The sequence below is a fragment of the Caenorhabditis elegans genome, chromosome III (genome assembly GCF_000002985.6).
Source record: "Caenorhabditis elegans chromosome III".
Classification (NCBI taxonomy): domain Eukaryota; kingdom Metazoa; phylum Nematoda; class Chromadorea; order Rhabditida; family Rhabditidae; genus Caenorhabditis; species Caenorhabditis elegans.
The window spans coordinates 12,743,199-12,759,920 of NC_003281.10; the positions used below are offsets into that span (position 1 = coordinate 12,743,199).

At 34.4% G+C, this 16,722-nt stretch overlaps 6 protein-coding genes across 8 annotated transcripts in view; 5 read left to right on the plus strand and 1 right to left on the minus strand.

Annotated features, from left to right (window-relative positions):
* Positions 1-1,523, plus strand: part of ssl-1 (Helicase ssl-1) — a gene marked incomplete at both ends in the record, with an annotated part of 30,156 nt that extends 28,633 nt beyond the window's left edge. For 2 of the 3 annotated variants that reach the window (NM_001379967.1, NM_001379968.1), the window contains one exon: positions 308-731. In NM_001379967.1, coding sequence (NP_001367266.1) covers positions 308-731 — 424 coding nt within the window. Of the gene's footprint in view, positions 1-307 lie in introns of all 3 variants that reach the window. The other variant, NM_001268250.2, reaches the window with a different exon arrangement.
* A 1,697-nt stretch (positions 1,524-3,220) lies between these two features.
* Y111B2A.21 (uncharacterized protein) lies at positions 3,221-4,503 on the plus strand. The gene is made up of 4 exons (NM_067254.4): positions 3,221-3,655; positions 3,715-3,945; positions 3,990-4,086; positions 4,348-4,503. Exons 1-4 carry the CDS (start codon positions 3,630-3,632, stop codon positions 4,408-4,410), a joined length of 417 nt encoding a protein of 138 aa, NP_499655.2. The 5' UTR covers positions 3,221-3,629; the 3' UTR covers positions 4,411-4,503.
* Positions 4,504-4,681: 178 nt separating this feature from the next.
* Positions 4,682-7,733, minus strand: irld-60 (Receptor L-domain domain-containing protein). The gene is made up of 7 exons (NM_067255.3): positions 7,612-7,733; positions 7,307-7,558; positions 6,604-6,798; positions 6,273-6,559; positions 5,736-6,215; positions 5,118-5,268; positions 4,682-4,798 (listed from the first exon to the last, which is right to left on the minus strand). Exons 1-7 carry the CDS (start codon positions 7,727-7,729, stop codon positions 4,701-4,703), a joined length of 1,581 nt encoding a protein of 526 aa, NP_499656.2. The 5' UTR covers positions 7,730-7,733; the 3' UTR covers positions 4,682-4,700.
* A 177-nt stretch (positions 7,734-7,910) lies between these two features.
* Positions 7,911-10,436, plus strand: irld-20 (Receptor L-domain domain-containing protein; the record flags this gene model as incomplete). The annotated part of the gene is made up of 6 exons (NM_067256.1): positions 7,911-8,019; positions 8,755-9,038; positions 9,093-9,465; positions 9,567-9,634; positions 9,680-9,830; positions 10,330-10,436. The coding sequence occupies 6 exons, from the start codon at positions 7,911-7,913 to the stop codon at positions 10,434-10,436; spliced, it is 1,092 nt and encodes a 363-aa protein (NP_499657.1).
* Positions 10,437-12,149: 1,713 nt separating this feature from the next.
* On the plus strand, positions 12,150-13,415 carry srw-10 (G_PROTEIN_RECEP_F1_2 domain-containing protein; the record flags this gene model as incomplete). The annotated part of the gene is made up of 4 exons (NM_067257.2): positions 12,150-12,739; positions 12,787-12,996; positions 13,043-13,159; positions 13,202-13,415. 4 exons carry the CDS (start codon positions 12,150-12,152, stop codon positions 13,413-13,415), a joined length of 1,131 nt encoding a protein of 376 aa, NP_499658.2.
* Positions 13,416-14,468: 1,053 nt separating this feature from the next.
* On the plus strand, positions 14,469-16,421 carry srw-9 (G-protein coupled receptors family 1 profile domain-containing protein; the record flags this gene model as incomplete). The annotated part of the gene is made up of 4 exons (NM_001027806.1): positions 14,469-15,061; positions 15,784-15,987; positions 16,041-16,157; positions 16,208-16,421. The coding sequence occupies 4 exons, from the start codon at positions 14,469-14,471 to the stop codon at positions 16,419-16,421; spliced, it is 1,128 nt and encodes a 375-aa protein (NP_001022977.1).
* Between the last annotated feature and the right edge of the window lie 301 nt (positions 16,422-16,722).

Sequence of the window (16,722 nt, forward strand, 5' to 3'; positions counted from 1 at the left end):
AAACATAGAAAATGAAGAAAATCGGTCAAATAACGAGAATAAATAAAATTAATTTTAAAAAAGATGCAAGTGCGCTCCACCGAACAAATCCAATTGGCGGAAATTCAAATATGGAATTAGGGGAAAACTGTGATTTTTCCCATTTTCAAAAAATCATATAAAATTTGGAAAATTTTTTTGAATTTTTTTAATCATGATATTCGGTCATTGGCGCCCCATAGGCGTGTTTTAAAGCAATTTCCCCACTGAGCGTAGTCCACATTTAATTTTCCAAAACAGCACATGCTAATCCTCCAAGTTATTCCAGACGAGGCAGTTACACCGGCGGTGGTGGTCAGCAACGAATCAACGTGATGGTTCAACCACAACAAATGCGCAGCAACAATGGCGGTGGAGTCGGTGGCCAAGGAGGCCTCCAGGGTGGTCCAGGAGGTCCGCAAGGAATTCGTCGGCCACTCGTCGGACGGCCACTACAACGAGGAGTCGATAATCAGGCGCCGACGGTTGCTCAGGTCGTTGTTGCTCCGCCGCAAGGAATGCAGCAGGCATCACAAGGACCACCCGTACTTCATATGCAGAGAGCGGTTTCCATGCAAATGCCGACGAGTCATCATCATCAAGGCCAACAGCAGGCTCCTCCGCAGAGCTCACAGCAGGCTTCGCAACAGGCTCCCACATCGGATTCTGGGACGAGTGCTCCGCCACGACAAGCACCACCACCACAAAACTAGAATTTTCCCCTATTATCCTATTTTACCCCCCAAAACTCTATTAATTAAATAATTTCCTTCCTATTTTTTTCTTCGTGTGAAGATTATTTGTCCCCCAACCAAGGGTGTCGGTTTTTCGATTTTTCGACGTTTTTCAAAAAAATTTCGATTTTTCGAAAAATTAGCTTCATATTTTGGCTATTACTCTGCTTTTTAGAAGAAATTTGTATGTTTTTTCTTGAAAATATAAGCAAAATTAGATTTAAAAAAAATCATATTTTATGGTTAATTTTCTGAACATATTTTTCAATTTTCGATTTTCACAGAAAAACATCGAAGAATCGACAAAATCGAAAAATATGTTCCGAAAATTAACCATAAAATATGATTTTTTTTAAAATCTAATTGTGATTATATTTATAAGAAAAAACATACAAATTTCTTCTAAAAAGCAGAGTAATAGCCAAAATATGAAGCTAATTTTTGAAAAAACGAAAAATTTTCGATTTTCCAAAGAATCGAAAAATCGAAAAATGACACCCTTGCCCCCAACTATCTCTGTATATTATTCATCTATTATTGATTGTTTCTTTTTGTTCCTCGAAATTTTTTGAAATTAAAGTTCTCTTCCCCACCCCGATTTCCGTTGCTTTATTAATCGCGATTGATTAATTGTTTTTCCATAAATCCCCAACTATTTATCTCTGTATATTATTCATTTATATTATTTATCTTTTATCTGTGTCGATTTACGGTATCTCCGGGCCGTATGATTTTGAATTCTCTTCTCAAATAAAATTGTTTTTCATCTAACATTTGATACGTGTTTTTCTGATTTTTTTGTATATATATTTTCCATGTATATATTTCTTTTTCTTTTTTCTTTGCTCCAACTTTATTTTAAATAATGCTTTTTTATCAAGAGATTTTTTAAAAAATCGATTTTTTTTAAAGCCAGGAATTCTGAAGAATCGAAAAAAATGGAACTATTTTTCAAATAATGAGAAAGTTTTTTTTTTTCAAGAAAAAAATAATAAAATTCTGATTTTTTTAATAAAAATTTAATAAGTTTTTGAAGATTTTCATTGAAAACATCTAAACTATTCGATTTTTGATTTTAAATTTTGAAAATAGAATTTTTTAATATATTTTTTTCAAATCGTTAAAAAGAGAATGCCGGAATTTTTTAAAAATTCTTTAAATTTAGAAATAATCGGAAAATTTTCGATTATAAAACGCTGTATAAAACGAAAAAAAGTGGATTTTGATGAAAGAAAAAATTTTCTTGTAGTTTTTTTCAGAAAAAAATTACTTTTTATTCTCCATTTTTTGTTGTTGAATTTTTGAGAAAAAACTCATTTTGAAAAAATCGAATTTTTTATATTTTTTCTAATCGTAAAAAAAATTTTAAAAATGAATTCCGGTAATTTTTTAAAAAATAATATTAATCTATAGTTTTGTAGTTAAAAAAATGTTTCACATAAAAATCTAAAAATTTTTGATTTTAAATTAAAAAAAAATCGAATTTTTTAAAATTTTTTTCAAATCGTAAAAAAAGAAACAATAAACAAAAGAATTCCGGAAAAAAATTATATTATGATTATAAATTTATAGTTCTTTACTTTTTTAAAAGATTTTATTTTAAAAATTCTAAAATGATCGATTTTTGGTTTTTTAAAATAATCAAAAATGTTTGATTTTTTTTAAACGTGAAAAAAATGCAAAGAAAATGAAATCCGGCAAAAATTGTAATATAATTATAAATCTATACTTTTGTGGTTTTTTCCAATATTTCTATAAATTCTTGATTTTTAAAATAATCAAAAGTTTTGATTTTAAATTTTGGAAAAATTGAATTTTTGTATATTTTTCTAATCGTAAAAAAATTTTTAAAAAAATCGAAAGCGGATTTTTTTCTGCTATTTTGTTTTTTTTTTGAAAACCGGAAAAAATACCAAAAATTGATAGTTTCGACCACTCTGGCTAGACTACCAAAATTGAATTTTTTTTTTCGAATTGAGAATGGCCGTGGTCTCATCAGTAGCTAGCCATTCTCTTTTTATTTCAATTTTTAAGAAAAAAGTCTCTAAAATTTTGAAAAAATCGATTTTTTTTACTTACTTTGATACTTTTTTTATATCTTTTCAAATCTTAAAAAACAATTTTAAAAATTGAATTCCGGAAATTTTTTTAAATAATATAAATCTATAGTTTTTTAGTTTTTAAAAAATATATTTTTATAAAAATCTAAAAAGTTCGGCTTTTGACTTTTGAAATAATCGAAAATGTTTGTTTTAAATTTTGAAAAAATATAAAAAATTCGATTTTTTCAAGATAAAAAAGCGAATTTTTTGAATTTTTTTCAAATCGTAAAAAATGTCTGTAGTTTTTTTAAAGACTCTCATAAAAATCTGAAATGTTCGATTTTTTATTTTTAAAATAATTTTAAAAAAATTTTAATATTTTTTATCGTGCGAATTTTTTACCAACTATAATTTGGAATAATTTTCAGGATCTCAAAATATCCCACAATCGCGCAAATATGCCAGGAAGCAATGAAGATTGGATAAAGAAGGAGGTCGAGGACCAGGACACCAACGCCAACAGCTCGAGCTCCAGCATAGCCGTCTCGCGTCAGCTCGAAGGGAATTCTGCTGTTCCTGACGCCATCGACCTTCTGTCTTCTCAAATCAAAAGAGAAGTTGAAGAGGAGGATGATCGCAACGATGAGACTGGACCCCGTTCGGAGCCCGTGGATGTTAAGCCGTCTCCAAAACGCCCAACGAAGAGGTCAGCCGAGACCTGGACGACGGCTCGGCGCCAAGCAAGAAACGGTCTACGGCGGGAGACGGTTCAACTCATCGATTCGCGTATGTGAATGTTGGAGTCCGCCATCCATACGATCCACGCCATCTTGTCATGGAAACTTCATTGAATGAAATTAGGTAAGGAATTATTGAAAATAATTATTATATATCCATTTTAATTCAATTTTTTTTTTCAGAATCGAAGATTTCGAAATAATCCAGTATCTTCCGATGCCCTTCAGGACTTCGATTCCCATGAAGCTAGTGATCTTCGCAGTGAGAAGTGAAGAATCTGCCGAGAAGATCCGCTCGTTAATCGATCCTTCGATGTGGATCGCGGCTTTTGGTGGCGGAACCGAAACTCAAAAATTCTTGTGGAGCGAGCTGACGGTGGAGGATTTCGTCAAGGCACACATAATGGCCAGCAGGTAAGCTTTCGAACATACTTAATTTTTTAAAAACTAAAATTCAGCGCAACCGATGACGTGCCATATGAGGCAGCCATGGCGGATCGAGAATCGCTCAAACAAGCTGTAAATGATGCCAGCTCTCTGAAAGGCTTGAAGGAGGTAATAATTTAGAAATGACAGAAAATGAACCGTGATGACGAAATACATCTGTAAAAAAATTATAAAAAATTCTAAGCTCCGTTTTTAATTTTTTTTTTCAGTTATATTCTGTCATAGCGGCCTATTTCTCTGGAAAAAAAAATCCAAAATAGCCTCAAATTCGGAATTATGCTTCGATTTTTTTTCTGCGGTAGTCCTGAATTTAAGACGATTTTGAATTTTTGTAGCTGCCTTTCGCCACAATTACGTTAAACATTTCAGAGCATGTCGAAAGCTGGATGGAGGATCGTGAGTAAGATGCGGAAAGATCTCAATGGAGCCTGATGATCCCCTTCCCAGCACACAAGACAGTTTTAATTTTGTGTCTGTATAGTTTTATATTAAGTTTTGATGATAATGAATTTTTTTACGGTTTTATCCATCACTTGGCTCGATTGAAGCTCCTATTGTGCAGCACACACGGCGTGTAAATTAGTGCATCTAACCTAGGAAATGCGATTTCTAGGCCATGGCCGAGGATCCGACTAGATCTTTTTTGATGGTGTTTGTACAGAGTTAAATTTCATTTTGGAGGGAAATTGAAGGAAATTGAAAGAGAAATTAATTTAATAATATTAATTTGATTTAAATGACCAGAACAAAACAAATAAACTGAATGACAAGCCAATCGATATTCGTCCAGACTGGGATGATGTTATATGAACTCTTTCACCTGAAACATTTAAGTTTTTTTAATAAAAGAGCAAGCGCGCTCAAACGCGAAAACGCTCGATCCACTTAATCTGGATTTTGTGCCGATTCATTTATTTCAAGCTATGCTCGTTTTTTTCTGTTATGTTTCATTAAAAAGACCGAAAACATAACAAAAAGTGCCTGAAAACGAAAAAAAACCGGCGACATTAATTGAAAAATTCAAAACTACAATTTCGCCGCCAAAACCCAACGAGACCCAAAGTTTCAGCGCGGAGCGTTTCCACTTGGCCGTGGAGCGCGCTTGTATATAAAAGGACTTAATTTTTTAAAATACTTACCGCAGTTACTTCCAATGTATGTCAAATTCACTCGATTCTCCATTGCAGGGTTACTAAAATATGCTCCAAATAGTTGGCAAGGCGTTGACTTGAATAAATCGGGATGGTTATCTTGGATGATTGCAGTTCGATTTCCTTTTGTAATTATGTTCTAAAAAGTCATTGTAATCATTTAAAAGTGGAGTAGCGCCAGTGGGGATTTTGTCTAAATGCACTTATTATGATCCAAAACAACCGAATATCATCATAAAACACTCCAAAAAGTTTAGTTTTTTCATAATTTCCTGTCAAAGTTTTGGCAAATTGGCAAAATTTTGAAAAATGCGAGCTTTTGAGGTAATTTAAGGAAATGTCGCATGTTTCGACCCCTACAATTATTTAATACAGATAATTTAAACAAAATTAAAACATAAAAATGTAGAAATTTTTTTTGTTTTGGTCGATTTCCAAAATTATGAGTGGCAAAAACTGAGTAATTGCCACTTTTTGACAGTAAATAAAAAATGTTCAAAATTTTTTGAAACGTTTTATCATGATATTTGGCCATTATGGGAGCAAATGAGTGGTTTATCTATTTTTTCACTGGCGCTACTCCACCTTTAAGCATGTCTGCCTCACCATAATCCCATTTAATCCAACGTTTCTTAGATTTGGATTCGAATATATTTGAATGACTGGAAAATATGTTACGTTACCATTCAATGCACCAATATAAGTCATTTGATCGAGAAAATTCAAATCGGTGAGATTTGTGTTTCTGATAGTCAATGTTCCGAATAAAAATTGTAACACTCCTAATTTGGAAACATATTTTTCATCTTCATGGTCTATTAATAGATCTCCAAGGATATACATACATGTATCTGATAGTTTGCTCATTGATTCAAATGTGCAATAAAATGACGCATCCAATGGACCAGGATCTTTGCAAAGTTTCGCTTCAATGTTTTCAGTAGAAATTCCAAGGTTCAATAGGGCAACTATCTCAGTAATGGTGACACAAAAATCAGGATGAAGGTTTTCAAAATTGAAGTATTGCCTTTTATTGTATGTACTGTATTGTATCATACTGGTTTGCTCAACTGTATCTATAACTTTCTGAAATTTTATGTCATTATTTTCAGAAATCGCACTAGGCAGGCAAGCCTGCCTTACCGTCAGAATTGGCAGTCCCAGTCGAATCATTTCCGGATTATCTTGTACATTCAATGCTACACTAGCTATATCCGAGTTATATTCGATAGTTTGCAGGTTTTGTAAAAACGACAAACTCTGTAGATTAGTGTTCCGAATTGCAATAGATCCTCGAATCATTGTGACATTCAAAAATGAATCATAATCGAAGGTTGCATTAATATTCACTAAATTTAGACCAGAATCTAGAGTTTTGCATTTGGAGTACTCCTTAACATTTGATACATTAACTTTTTCACCATCACATCCTGAAATTTGACTATTTTTATACTGTTAAAAAATTGTTTCTCACCACAATCCTTTAAGTTCCCTCTGACAATGAGCTCATTATACATGTGTAAAAAGCCGCCATCACAGGAAAATTCCAGTTTCGGATTATTCTCGATTCTAATATCACACGCCTCGATACCCCGATCACGGTACAAGTAGAGATCGTAGAGCACACTGGGGTCGTTTAATTGTGAATTGTTTCGGATGTAAACACCGTCTGAAATCTGAAGTTTAAGAAAAAATTAAGTAAGTTTTAATCTACATGTTGATCCGTTTTTGTTGAAAGTATCAAAAAATTAACTGGAGTCAGAATGTCTCATTTCGTTTTGATCTTCAAAAAATGCGGGAGTTCAGACCTAGACATCTCGTCTGATTTCGCATGGTTAAGAGCGTTCTGACGTCACAATTTTTCTGAAAAAATATTCCCGCATTTTTTGTAGATCAAATTAAAATGAGACAGCCTGACACCACGTGGAGTTCCTTATATACAAAAAAGTTGATTTTTCGCTCGTGATTTTTCGTTGTAACATCATGAAAAATCCAGTGTTCTCTGCAAACCACTAAAATCCACTTTTTTGTTTCAGCCGCTCCGCAAGCAGCTTCGTCGAGGTCATGGCAGCGGCCGAGTTTCCCACTCCGCTGAAACTCGGCACTTAATATATGAACGACTAAGCTAGCAGGGCCGCCATTCTACCTTACCAGCAAAAATGAATTCGTTCACTTACACACATCACACACCACATTAAAGTTTCCTTTTTCTTTGTCAGCTGTAAAAACCGAAAGGCTTGTCAGACTAGTATTCTCAATATTAAATCCTCCTTTTAGTGTTCGCATCTTCTCAAATGCTTTCTTCATTTGCTCCACAGTTAGATCAGTTTCAGAATCAATAAATATAATTCCACATACTTCTTTACACTTTGGGAACGATTTGATTGTCACCGAGTTTAGCTGGGTTTCATTGAATCTACAAGAAGGCTCTGGAAACAAATATTAATGTATTAATATTAAAAAAATACTGTTGCTGACTTACTGCAATAAAATACAATGAAGACTTGCTCTAAAGCTTTGATTCGAGTTGAAAGAACATCGGAAGTAGGCACAGCGCTTGCAAGGAGAATTGGGATGAATAAGTAGATTATTGATATCATGACTAGAATTTGGTTTAAGCTTTGAAATATGAAAACTCGAGACCTTGTAAGGGGTGAAGAGAAGTTGGGAAACTACCAATTATCCACCGAATCACGGGTCTTAGGAAAACCAAAATGTTGAAATTCGTCATCAAATTTATTTTTATATTTTGAAATAGTAAGAAAAAAAAACCTTCCAAGCATGGTGTGCTCTTATATATTCCTGTTAATCAACCTATTGGTATTTATTCCTTATTGTCTAGGCAACAGTGCAAATGAATTTCGAAAAGCTTTAAAATATTACATACCCAGTGAGTTTCTGTACAAACCAAACATATAGAAAACGGTGGAGTATAATCAAAAAACTTTTTAAGCTTTAAATGACTGAAAATAGACCCTAATTACCGAATATAAAATTTTGTAAGATTTTTTCAATTTTTCAAAAATCATGAATTCCCGCGCAAATGAGTGACGTCATTTTCGATATTTTTCGGGCTCAATTCGCCGGTGGTTTTTCTTGACTTTTTCTTTTATAATTGAAAAAAGTAAATTTTTCAGACACTTTTCCGTGAATAAAACTCGATAATCCGAAAGAAATTACCGTAAAAATCGATAATTTTACATATCAAACAGGGTGCTTCAAAATTAAAAAACACGGGGTTCTGGCCTTCCTCATTGCATTTTTTTCGCGCTCCATTGACAATCAATTGCCGGCCGGACAACGCGTGGGAAATTCGTGTACTCCACACGGACAAATACATTTAGTTTTACAATCGAGCCGCGACGCGACACGCAACGCGCCGTAAATCTACCCCAGATATGGTCGACCCAAACTGGCCTAGTTCGGCAAAAAACTCTTCCGTTTCAATTTATGAGGGAAGACAGAAATCCGCGAAAAAACCCCGAAGAATTGAGCCAGAAAAATGCAAAAATATCAAAAATGACGACACTCCTGACGTCAAAATGAGCACATCACGAAGAGAACTTTTTATTCTGAACATAAATTCCGGCAATAGAAATTACAACTAGAGAATGAATAATTTCAGGGTGTCAAGGTGGGACATGGCAAAGTATATCCGCCCCAGAGCAATATGAAACGTGTAATACTTTATATGGAGGCCTGGAGATAACTTCAACCTCAGATATATCCAATCTACGAAGTTTAAGAAATATTATAACTGTGGAGGGATTGATTAATATTGAGAACACGAACCTTCAAGATCTCTCATTTTTTCAAAGTCTGAAATTCATAGAATATCAAAATGTTGGATCTACTGTACTCAACCTTCGTAATAATTCACAAATGACACGTCTGGGTCTGCCAGCTCCGGTATTCAACGCTTCACAGATTTTAGATACATGTATTTCATAAATAATTTTTCAGGATATTAGTACTGTAGGGCAGATCCAAGAAATTGCATTCATTAACTTTGAGAATTTGCACAAAGACTTTTGCTTGACAGTCGCAGAAGTTGTACATTATTTCGAATTAAATAAACTTTCTGTCGATAATTTCCATGTGAAACTTTGTGATGAGGAAGACTCGAAATATGTTATATGTCACGCTGAACCGCTGAAAACATTATTGAACAATTGTGAAGTAATTATTGGAAATTTGATAATTGAAGCTGGCGATGAGGGTTATATTTCAAAATTGGATTTTACCAAGTATCTATTCGGAGCATTAATAATAAGGAACACTAATCTAAAAAAGATTAAAACTTTGTTTCACTTGAGCCTTATTTGCTCTTTCGAGGGTAAGCCGCTGCACCAGAACAAAGGGCTCCTATATAGGCACCTAAACTGGGTGTCACATGTGTAGATTGACTATTCCCTAGTTCAATATTTTAATTTTCAGATTCTTTGCCACTTATTCAAATACATTCAAACGTAAACTTGAAAGAAGCAGTGTTGGGTGGAATAGTCGTGAGTGATTTTTAGTTGAAACAAGTATTGATTTGATTGTTAAAGAATCTGATAACCGGAGGAGAAAGGGTTGCAATTTTTCAAGATAATCACCCTGATTTGTTTAAATCAAAGGAATGTGATTTGTTCGACCGAAATAATAAAACAGATTTTTTGAAGACCCTCGTCAGTTTGACATATATCGGAGGAGACTGTGGTAAGTTATTCATGGATTCATCAGGGCTGGAAAACAGTTCAACTACGTGTTTGCACTGAACTCAAAAATTAGCTTATATCTCCGTTGGCGTTTGTTTTATTAAAAATTGCTAACTGACACAATATTTGTTAGATTTTTTTCTACAGATTTGCAGTTGAACATTTATTGATATCTTTTAAACAAACCGGGTTATAACCATTTGAAGTAAAGTACAGTACGTTTTTTTTCCCACTTCTACGTTTTTTTGGCGTGCGTGGCGAGACCAATGCCGGGACCATCGCGCGTAAATGCGCCCCCGTTTAAAGTCATAGAAGTGGAAAAAAACGCACTGTCCATAGATGGGTGAAATATTATTAGAGGAAACCTGGTAAAAATTGCAGTTAAAAAAAATTTTGAACTCATTCCTTAAAAAGCGGCAAAAACATCGGGGTGTGCCAACAAAGTTACACTTAAATCATTTATTACTTTAGGAATAACTGTGTAAAAAATAATGTTTCAGGAGACGAAAGAGTTAATATCACATTTTCAAATGCAAGTTCCCTCTCCATATTCTTCGTTATATCAAGTACCGTGTTTTTTTTTATTTGTTTGTTTTTCAAAATATGACGTGATACATATATGAAAAATCAAAGGTAATTTGGATATTTGTCGTTCATATTTCTTCTGAAGCTCTATACTCAAAACTACACTCAAAATTACTGTTTAGAAAATATACTTTCACTCAGAATGACCAATTGAAAAATAGACTTGCGGTATTGTATTTTTTAAGCAATACAACTTCCAGCATTAAAAAAAACTTTTGATTGTGCTTGAAATCTTCGAACCGCCTGGGTTGGAGAAGGGATAGGCGGCAATTGATCATCTAATTTGTTCCGGCTCATTGGCATATTGCCAGTTCGCCAATTTGCCGGAAATTTTAATTTTCGGCAAATTGCTAATTTGATGCTTGCCGAAATACATCGTTTGCCGCCCACCGCTGGGTTGGAGTCCACCGAAAATGTCAGTCGGTGGCCATTACTCAACATATCATTACTTATATATAAAAGAATATCGTACGTCTGTCTCCTTTGTAGTTTATAGTCCGTGACGTCACATATATTTTAGAAAAAATGAGATTTTGTCTTTTGAAGTTATATTGGTTTGGGGTTAGTAGTGGGATATGGTCGGGGTACTGTAGTAGTACTGTAGGATTACTGTAGGAGTACTGTAGGATTACTGTAGTTAAGGAAAAATTGACTTTTCGTCTTTTGAAGTGATATTCGTTTTAGGTTAGTGGTGGGATATTGACAGGGTACTGTAGTAGTACTGTATTGGTACTGTAGGGTCACTGTAGGATTACTGTAGTTTGGGAAAAATTGACTTTTCGTCTTTTGAAGTGATATTGGTTTTAGGTTAGTGGTGGGATATTGACAGGGTACTGTAGTAGTACTGTAGGGATACTGTAGGGTTACTGTAGGATTACTGTAGTTTGGAAAAACTTCACTTTTCGTTTTTTTGAAGAGATATTAGAAACCTCGAGAGAAATGCTCTAGAACCTTCTGGAAGATTCGAGAAAATTATGTAATGTTCTAGAACCTTCTGGAAAATTCGAGAAAATTTTGCAATGTTCGTGTCGAGACCCATCGTGGTGATACCCATCGTGATGAGACACATCGTTAAAAAAATTTGGCGGGAAGTATAAATTTTCTGAGAAAAGTCATTTTAGCGGGAATTTCAGCTTTTCTAAAAAAGACTTTTGGCGGGAAATTCAAATTTTCAGAGAAACCTTATTTGTTTTAGTACCTTCTGGAGGCTTCAAGAAAATTCTAGAATGTTTCACAACCAACTGGAAAAATTAGGAAAATTATGGAATGTTCTAGAAACATCTGAAAAGTTCGGGAAAACTCTGGAATGTTCCAGAACCTTATGGAAAATTTGGATGTTCTGGAACTTTCTGGAAAATCGGTAGAGTTCTTGAATGCTCCAGACTTTTCATGAAATTTCTGGAAAGTTCTAGACTGTTCCAGAATCTTCTGGAAAATTCGAGAAAATTCAAACTTCTGGAATGTTTGTGGCGAGAGCCATCGTAAAAATTTTTTGGCGGGAAATTCATATTTTCTGAGAAAAATTTTTTGGCAGGAAATTCAAATTTTCTCCTTTATTAATTTGGAGCCAGTCGGAGCACGCGCTTCGCGCGTGCGAACGGCTGGTTATTCAATGATTTCATATCAGCTGACAATTAAATGTGATAGACAAGTCTATAATTACTGGTCTTTATATAATACTAGCCTTTGAAACGCCTCGAAAACTTGTGTTTTGCCAATATTCTTCATTTCTCCCATGGCAACTGTACCCAAAAAGTATATAGCTACTACAATAGGCACCTCTAGAGATGAGTCTGGTGGGTCACTTAAATTTCTTTTTGAAAACCTCTTTAAAAATCACTATGACAAAATAGTATTCCTACTTGCTACATTTAACACACTCTATGTAATTGCTTCATTCTCCGGATTTTTCCTGAACATGGTGCATCTTGCAGTTTTAACAAGGAAGGCTCTGAGAACAAATTTGGTGTATACTGTGATGATTGGTATTTGTCTCAATGACTTGATTCAATGCTTTTGCACAATTTGCAATTTGTTTATGGAGTGGAATATTGTGTATAAAGTTGAAGACTGCGAAGAAAAACCATACTTTCACATTTTAACTGACATCTTGGCAGAAACAGTTCAATACATGAGCAGAAGATGCTCTAGTTTACTTGGACTCTTTATTGCAGGATTTCGAACGATTTCCGTATTATATCCAATGAGTAATGTTGCCCGTTTGAATATAAAAACTGGATATTTCATCATTTTTCTAATATCAGGACTCTGCGCCGGATGGAGTGCGTTCTACTTCAGTCAAATTAAAATTTACAAAGTAGATCGGTACGTTGTTTGAATTGCACACAACTTTCAAAAATATTCAGTTTCAGGTGCTCAAATGTTAGAACATACTTGGATACACCACCAACACCAAGCTACATGCCCTATACATTGGAAAAGGGAAAGCATGTACTGACATTTCAGGTTTTGGATGGAGCAATGGCTCTTTTAGTTGATCTACTTTACATAATTCTTGTTATCCTACTTCTTGTAAAGCTGCACATGACAGCACGAATAAGGAAAAACATCAGTAGTGATAAGTTAGTAATATAGTTTTTGACAATAATGAACACGAATCAGTTTTAGATCAACAAACACATCCAAATTGTTAACCTTAATGGCTTGCTCGTTTTGCTGTTCGGAAACGTTGTACGGATCCTTTTTCTTTGCAGATAGATTTATGTTGTATGGCTACAATGATCGGTAGGTACTCACTAGCTATCTTTATTTATGAATATCTTACAGACGCTTTTTCGAGCAGGCTCAATCATTTGTTCTAACCTTCCAAATTTTCAACTCTGTAGCTCACTGCTTCATCTGCTTTTTTCTGTCTTCGCAATACAGGGAGACAGTTAAAACTATGATTCGTATCAAGACACCGCCTACAGTGATGGTTTTGGAGAGTTCGGTGCACCCAACGACAAGAGAAACTTCAAAAACGTCAAACCTAGTTATTTGATTTTTGATGTTGATTTGCTTTAATGTTGACTTAAAAAATAAAGAATAAATAAATATGGCGAATTTAAAGATGTGTTTTTTGATATTTTAAATTCTTCCTGTGCGTTTTTCTACGTCTCGCAAACGTCAAAAAAAAATTGTGCCTACGTCTTGCACTTTAGCGTAAACTCCGGTGTTGGATGTTTCAGCAGTGTAGAATTGTAGTGCACCTGCTGTTAATCAAAAAATGTGTTGTAAACGATTGTCAGATGGAGCTGCGACCAAGATTTAGAGATCTTCAAATGTCTGAACTAAATAATCATTTATTAATTTTGAAATAACTCATGTTTCAGGAAACGAAAGGTAATATCAAATTTTCTAAAGCAAGTTCATTTTCCATTATGCTGATATTTGCTATATCAAGCATTTTCCTTTATGCAGTTGAGCTTTTAAAATAAAATGATTTTCTGAGTTAATTTTTCCTAATTCTGAAGCTTGAAAGTTGGAGCCCACTGGTAATTGCTGCCTTGCTCACGAGTTCCAAAATTATTCTGGTCAACCCTTACAAGCTGATACCGTCCATTTTATTCAAATTTACCTCACGATCCTCACCAGCTGGTAGCGATGACTAATAAGAAGTAAATTTTTATAACTAGAGTCTGGTTCAAGTTTTGAACCAACACCTTGCTTTATCAGTTCAGCGTTAGCTCTATCGAGTCTAATTTTTTTTGCGTCAAAAGAGTCATTGTAACAAACTTTACAATTCTACGGAAACCGTTTTTTCAACAGAAAGAACTTCTAAATTTTCGTTTAGACTACTGGTTTTTGCAAACCTCGGCAAGTTCCAGTTAATGAATTTTGACCCTCCGAAACTTATAGACATTCCTAATAGCAACTAGTGGGCTATACATGCCACATAGAGATCGCACACTGAAAATGGCAGTCTGTGGTCAATGACTTCATATCAGCTGACAATTTACTTCTGATCAACAAGTCTAGAATTACGGGGGCTTTAGTTAATAATAGTCTTTCATAAGATTCTAAACCCACGCTGAGCTTCACCAACTTTTCTCTCATGCCAACTATTCCCAAAAAGTATTTAGCTACTACAACACCTTACTACGAAGATGAGACGGGTGATGATCATATTTATATGTTTTTTTTTGAAAACCTTCATAAACACTTTGAATTAGTGACGGTTCTTACTGATGTAACTAAACAACTTTATGACATCGCTTCATTCTCCGGATTTTTCCTGAACTTGGTGCACCTTGTGATTCTAACCAGACGGGCTTTGAGAACAAATTTGGTGTATACTGTGATGATTGGTATTTGTCTCAATGACTTGATTCAATGCTTTTGCACAATTTGCACTTTATTCATGAAATGGGATATTGTGTATAAAGTCGAGGACTGCATCGAAAAACCATACTTTCACATTTTAACCAACGTCGTGGCGGAAACAGCTCAATACATGAGCAGAAGATGCTCCAGTTTACTTGGACTTTTCATTGCAGGATTTCGAACAATTTCCGTATTATATCCGATGAGTAATGTTGAGCGTTTGAGTACAAAAACTGGATATTTTACCATTTGTCTAATATCTGGGCTCTGTGCCGGATGGAGTGCGTTCTACTTTAGTCAGTTTCAAATTAAAAAAGTCGATGGGTATGTTATAGATAATTCTTTAAAGAATGACTAACGGTTTTGGTGATTTTGAATGTTTTATGAAATTTTGAGATTTACCGCATCGTATAGATTTAAAATACGCCCAAATGAACACATTTTGAAATAAAACTTCTCAAAAAACATTCAAAATGTTTTTATGGCGGTTCAAAATTTCGAAACAAAGGGCTAATTTTAGCTGAACTCTTCAATTTTGTTAGGACATTTTTTTCTGTGTCACGACGGCCAATAGGTAATTTTTTTTATTGAATAACCCTCCTTTATTACGTATTTCGGTCGTTTATTTCACATTAGTTTAAGCAATAAAGAATGGAAAAAGAAGATATTTTTCAGCTGCTGCATCACAGAAAAGCTCGCAAAATTGATCTTAATATTAATGTTTTTTAATTTTAAACCACCTTAAAAGATAAATTTTTGCGAAGTTTCAATACGAATGTCGTTAACTTATGCACATTTTGAGCCTATACGTTCAAAATAACCAGAACCGTCACGTGTAGTCAGAAAGTCCCATTTCGCTTTGACCTTCGAAAAATGCGGGAGTCGAGACGCATACATCTCATCTGTTTTTGCATGGTTAAGAGCGTGGTGACGTCACAATTTTTCTGGAAAAATATTGCCGCATTTTTCGTAGATCAAACCGCAATGAGACAGCCTGACACCACGTGAACCGTTAATCTTCATTCAAAAATAATATCCATTTTCAGATGTTCAGATGAAACTTTAGATGAACCAATGCGGACAAGCTATGTACCTTATGCATTGATAAAGAAGAAATATGTACTGACATTTCAATTTTTGGATGGATCAATGGCTCTTCTGGTTGATGTACTTTACATGCTACTAGTTACATTACTTCTCATAAAGCTGCACAAAACTGCGCGAAAAAGGAAAAATTTAAATAATGACAAGTTAGTGCTACTTTTTTGAAAACTTGAAAACAACGAGCCCATATAAATTTGAGATCGAGAAACACATCCAAGCTGATCATCCTGATGGCTTGCTCGTTTTGCTGTTCAGAGACTTTGTACGGATCTTTTTTCCTTGCTGATAAATTCATTTTCGATGGTTACGATGATCGGTAGACCAAACTAACTCGTTATTTTTACGAACTAATAAATATTTTCGCAGAGAGACGTTCGACAAGGCTCAACCATTTGTTCTAACCTTCCAAATATTCAACTCTGTAGCGCACTGCTTCATCTGCTTTTTCCTCTCTTCACAGTACAGGGAAACAGTAAAAGATATGATTTGGTTCAAGAAAACGAAGAAACTGATGGTTTCGGAGAGTTCTGTACACCCAACCACAAGATATACTTCAAGAACCTCAACTTTTACTTTTTAATTTTTTTCATTCGTATTAATCATCATTATTTATTAATAAAAGAATATGGTACTTTCGTTCTAAACAATGTGTGGGAAATTCAAATTTTCTGAGAAATTATTTTTTTTCCGGGATTTCAAATTTCTAAGAAACATTTTTTGGAGATACCTTCAAATTTTGCGAGAAAATGTTATACGGGAAATTCAAATTTTCTGAGAAAAAAAAAACCTTTGTTGGGATACTCATCGTGGCAAGACCCATCGTGGTAAGACCCATCGTGGTGAGACCCAAAATTTTGGCGGGAAATTTAAATTTTCCGAAA

Excerpts from the sequence above, each read along its gene's own strand:
- Y111B2A.21 (NM_067254.4), top strand. The coding sequence starts at position 3,630 with ATGGAAACTTCATTGAATGAAATTAG. Across the intron at positions 3,656-3,714 it reads ACTTCATTGAATGAAATTAG|AATCGAAGATTTCGAAATAA; the intron begins GTAAGGAATTAT and ends TTTTTTTTTCAG. Across the intron at positions 4,087-4,347 it reads CTCTGAAAGGCTTGAAGGAG|AGCATGTCGAAAGCTGGATG; the intron begins GTAATAATTTAG and ends TAAACATTTCAG.
- irld-60 (NM_067255.3), bottom strand. The coding sequence starts at position 7,729 with ATGATATCAATAATCTACTTATTCATCCCAATTCTCCTTGCAAGCGCT. Across the intron at positions 6,216-6,272 it reads TGGGACTGCCAATTCTGACG|AAAGTTATAGATACAGTTGA; the intron begins GTAAGGCAGGCT and ends ATAAAATTTCAG. Across the intron at positions 4,799-5,117 it reads ATACATTGGAAGTAACTGCG|GTGAAAGAGTTCATATAACA; the intron begins GTAAGTATTTTA and ends TAAATGTTTCAG.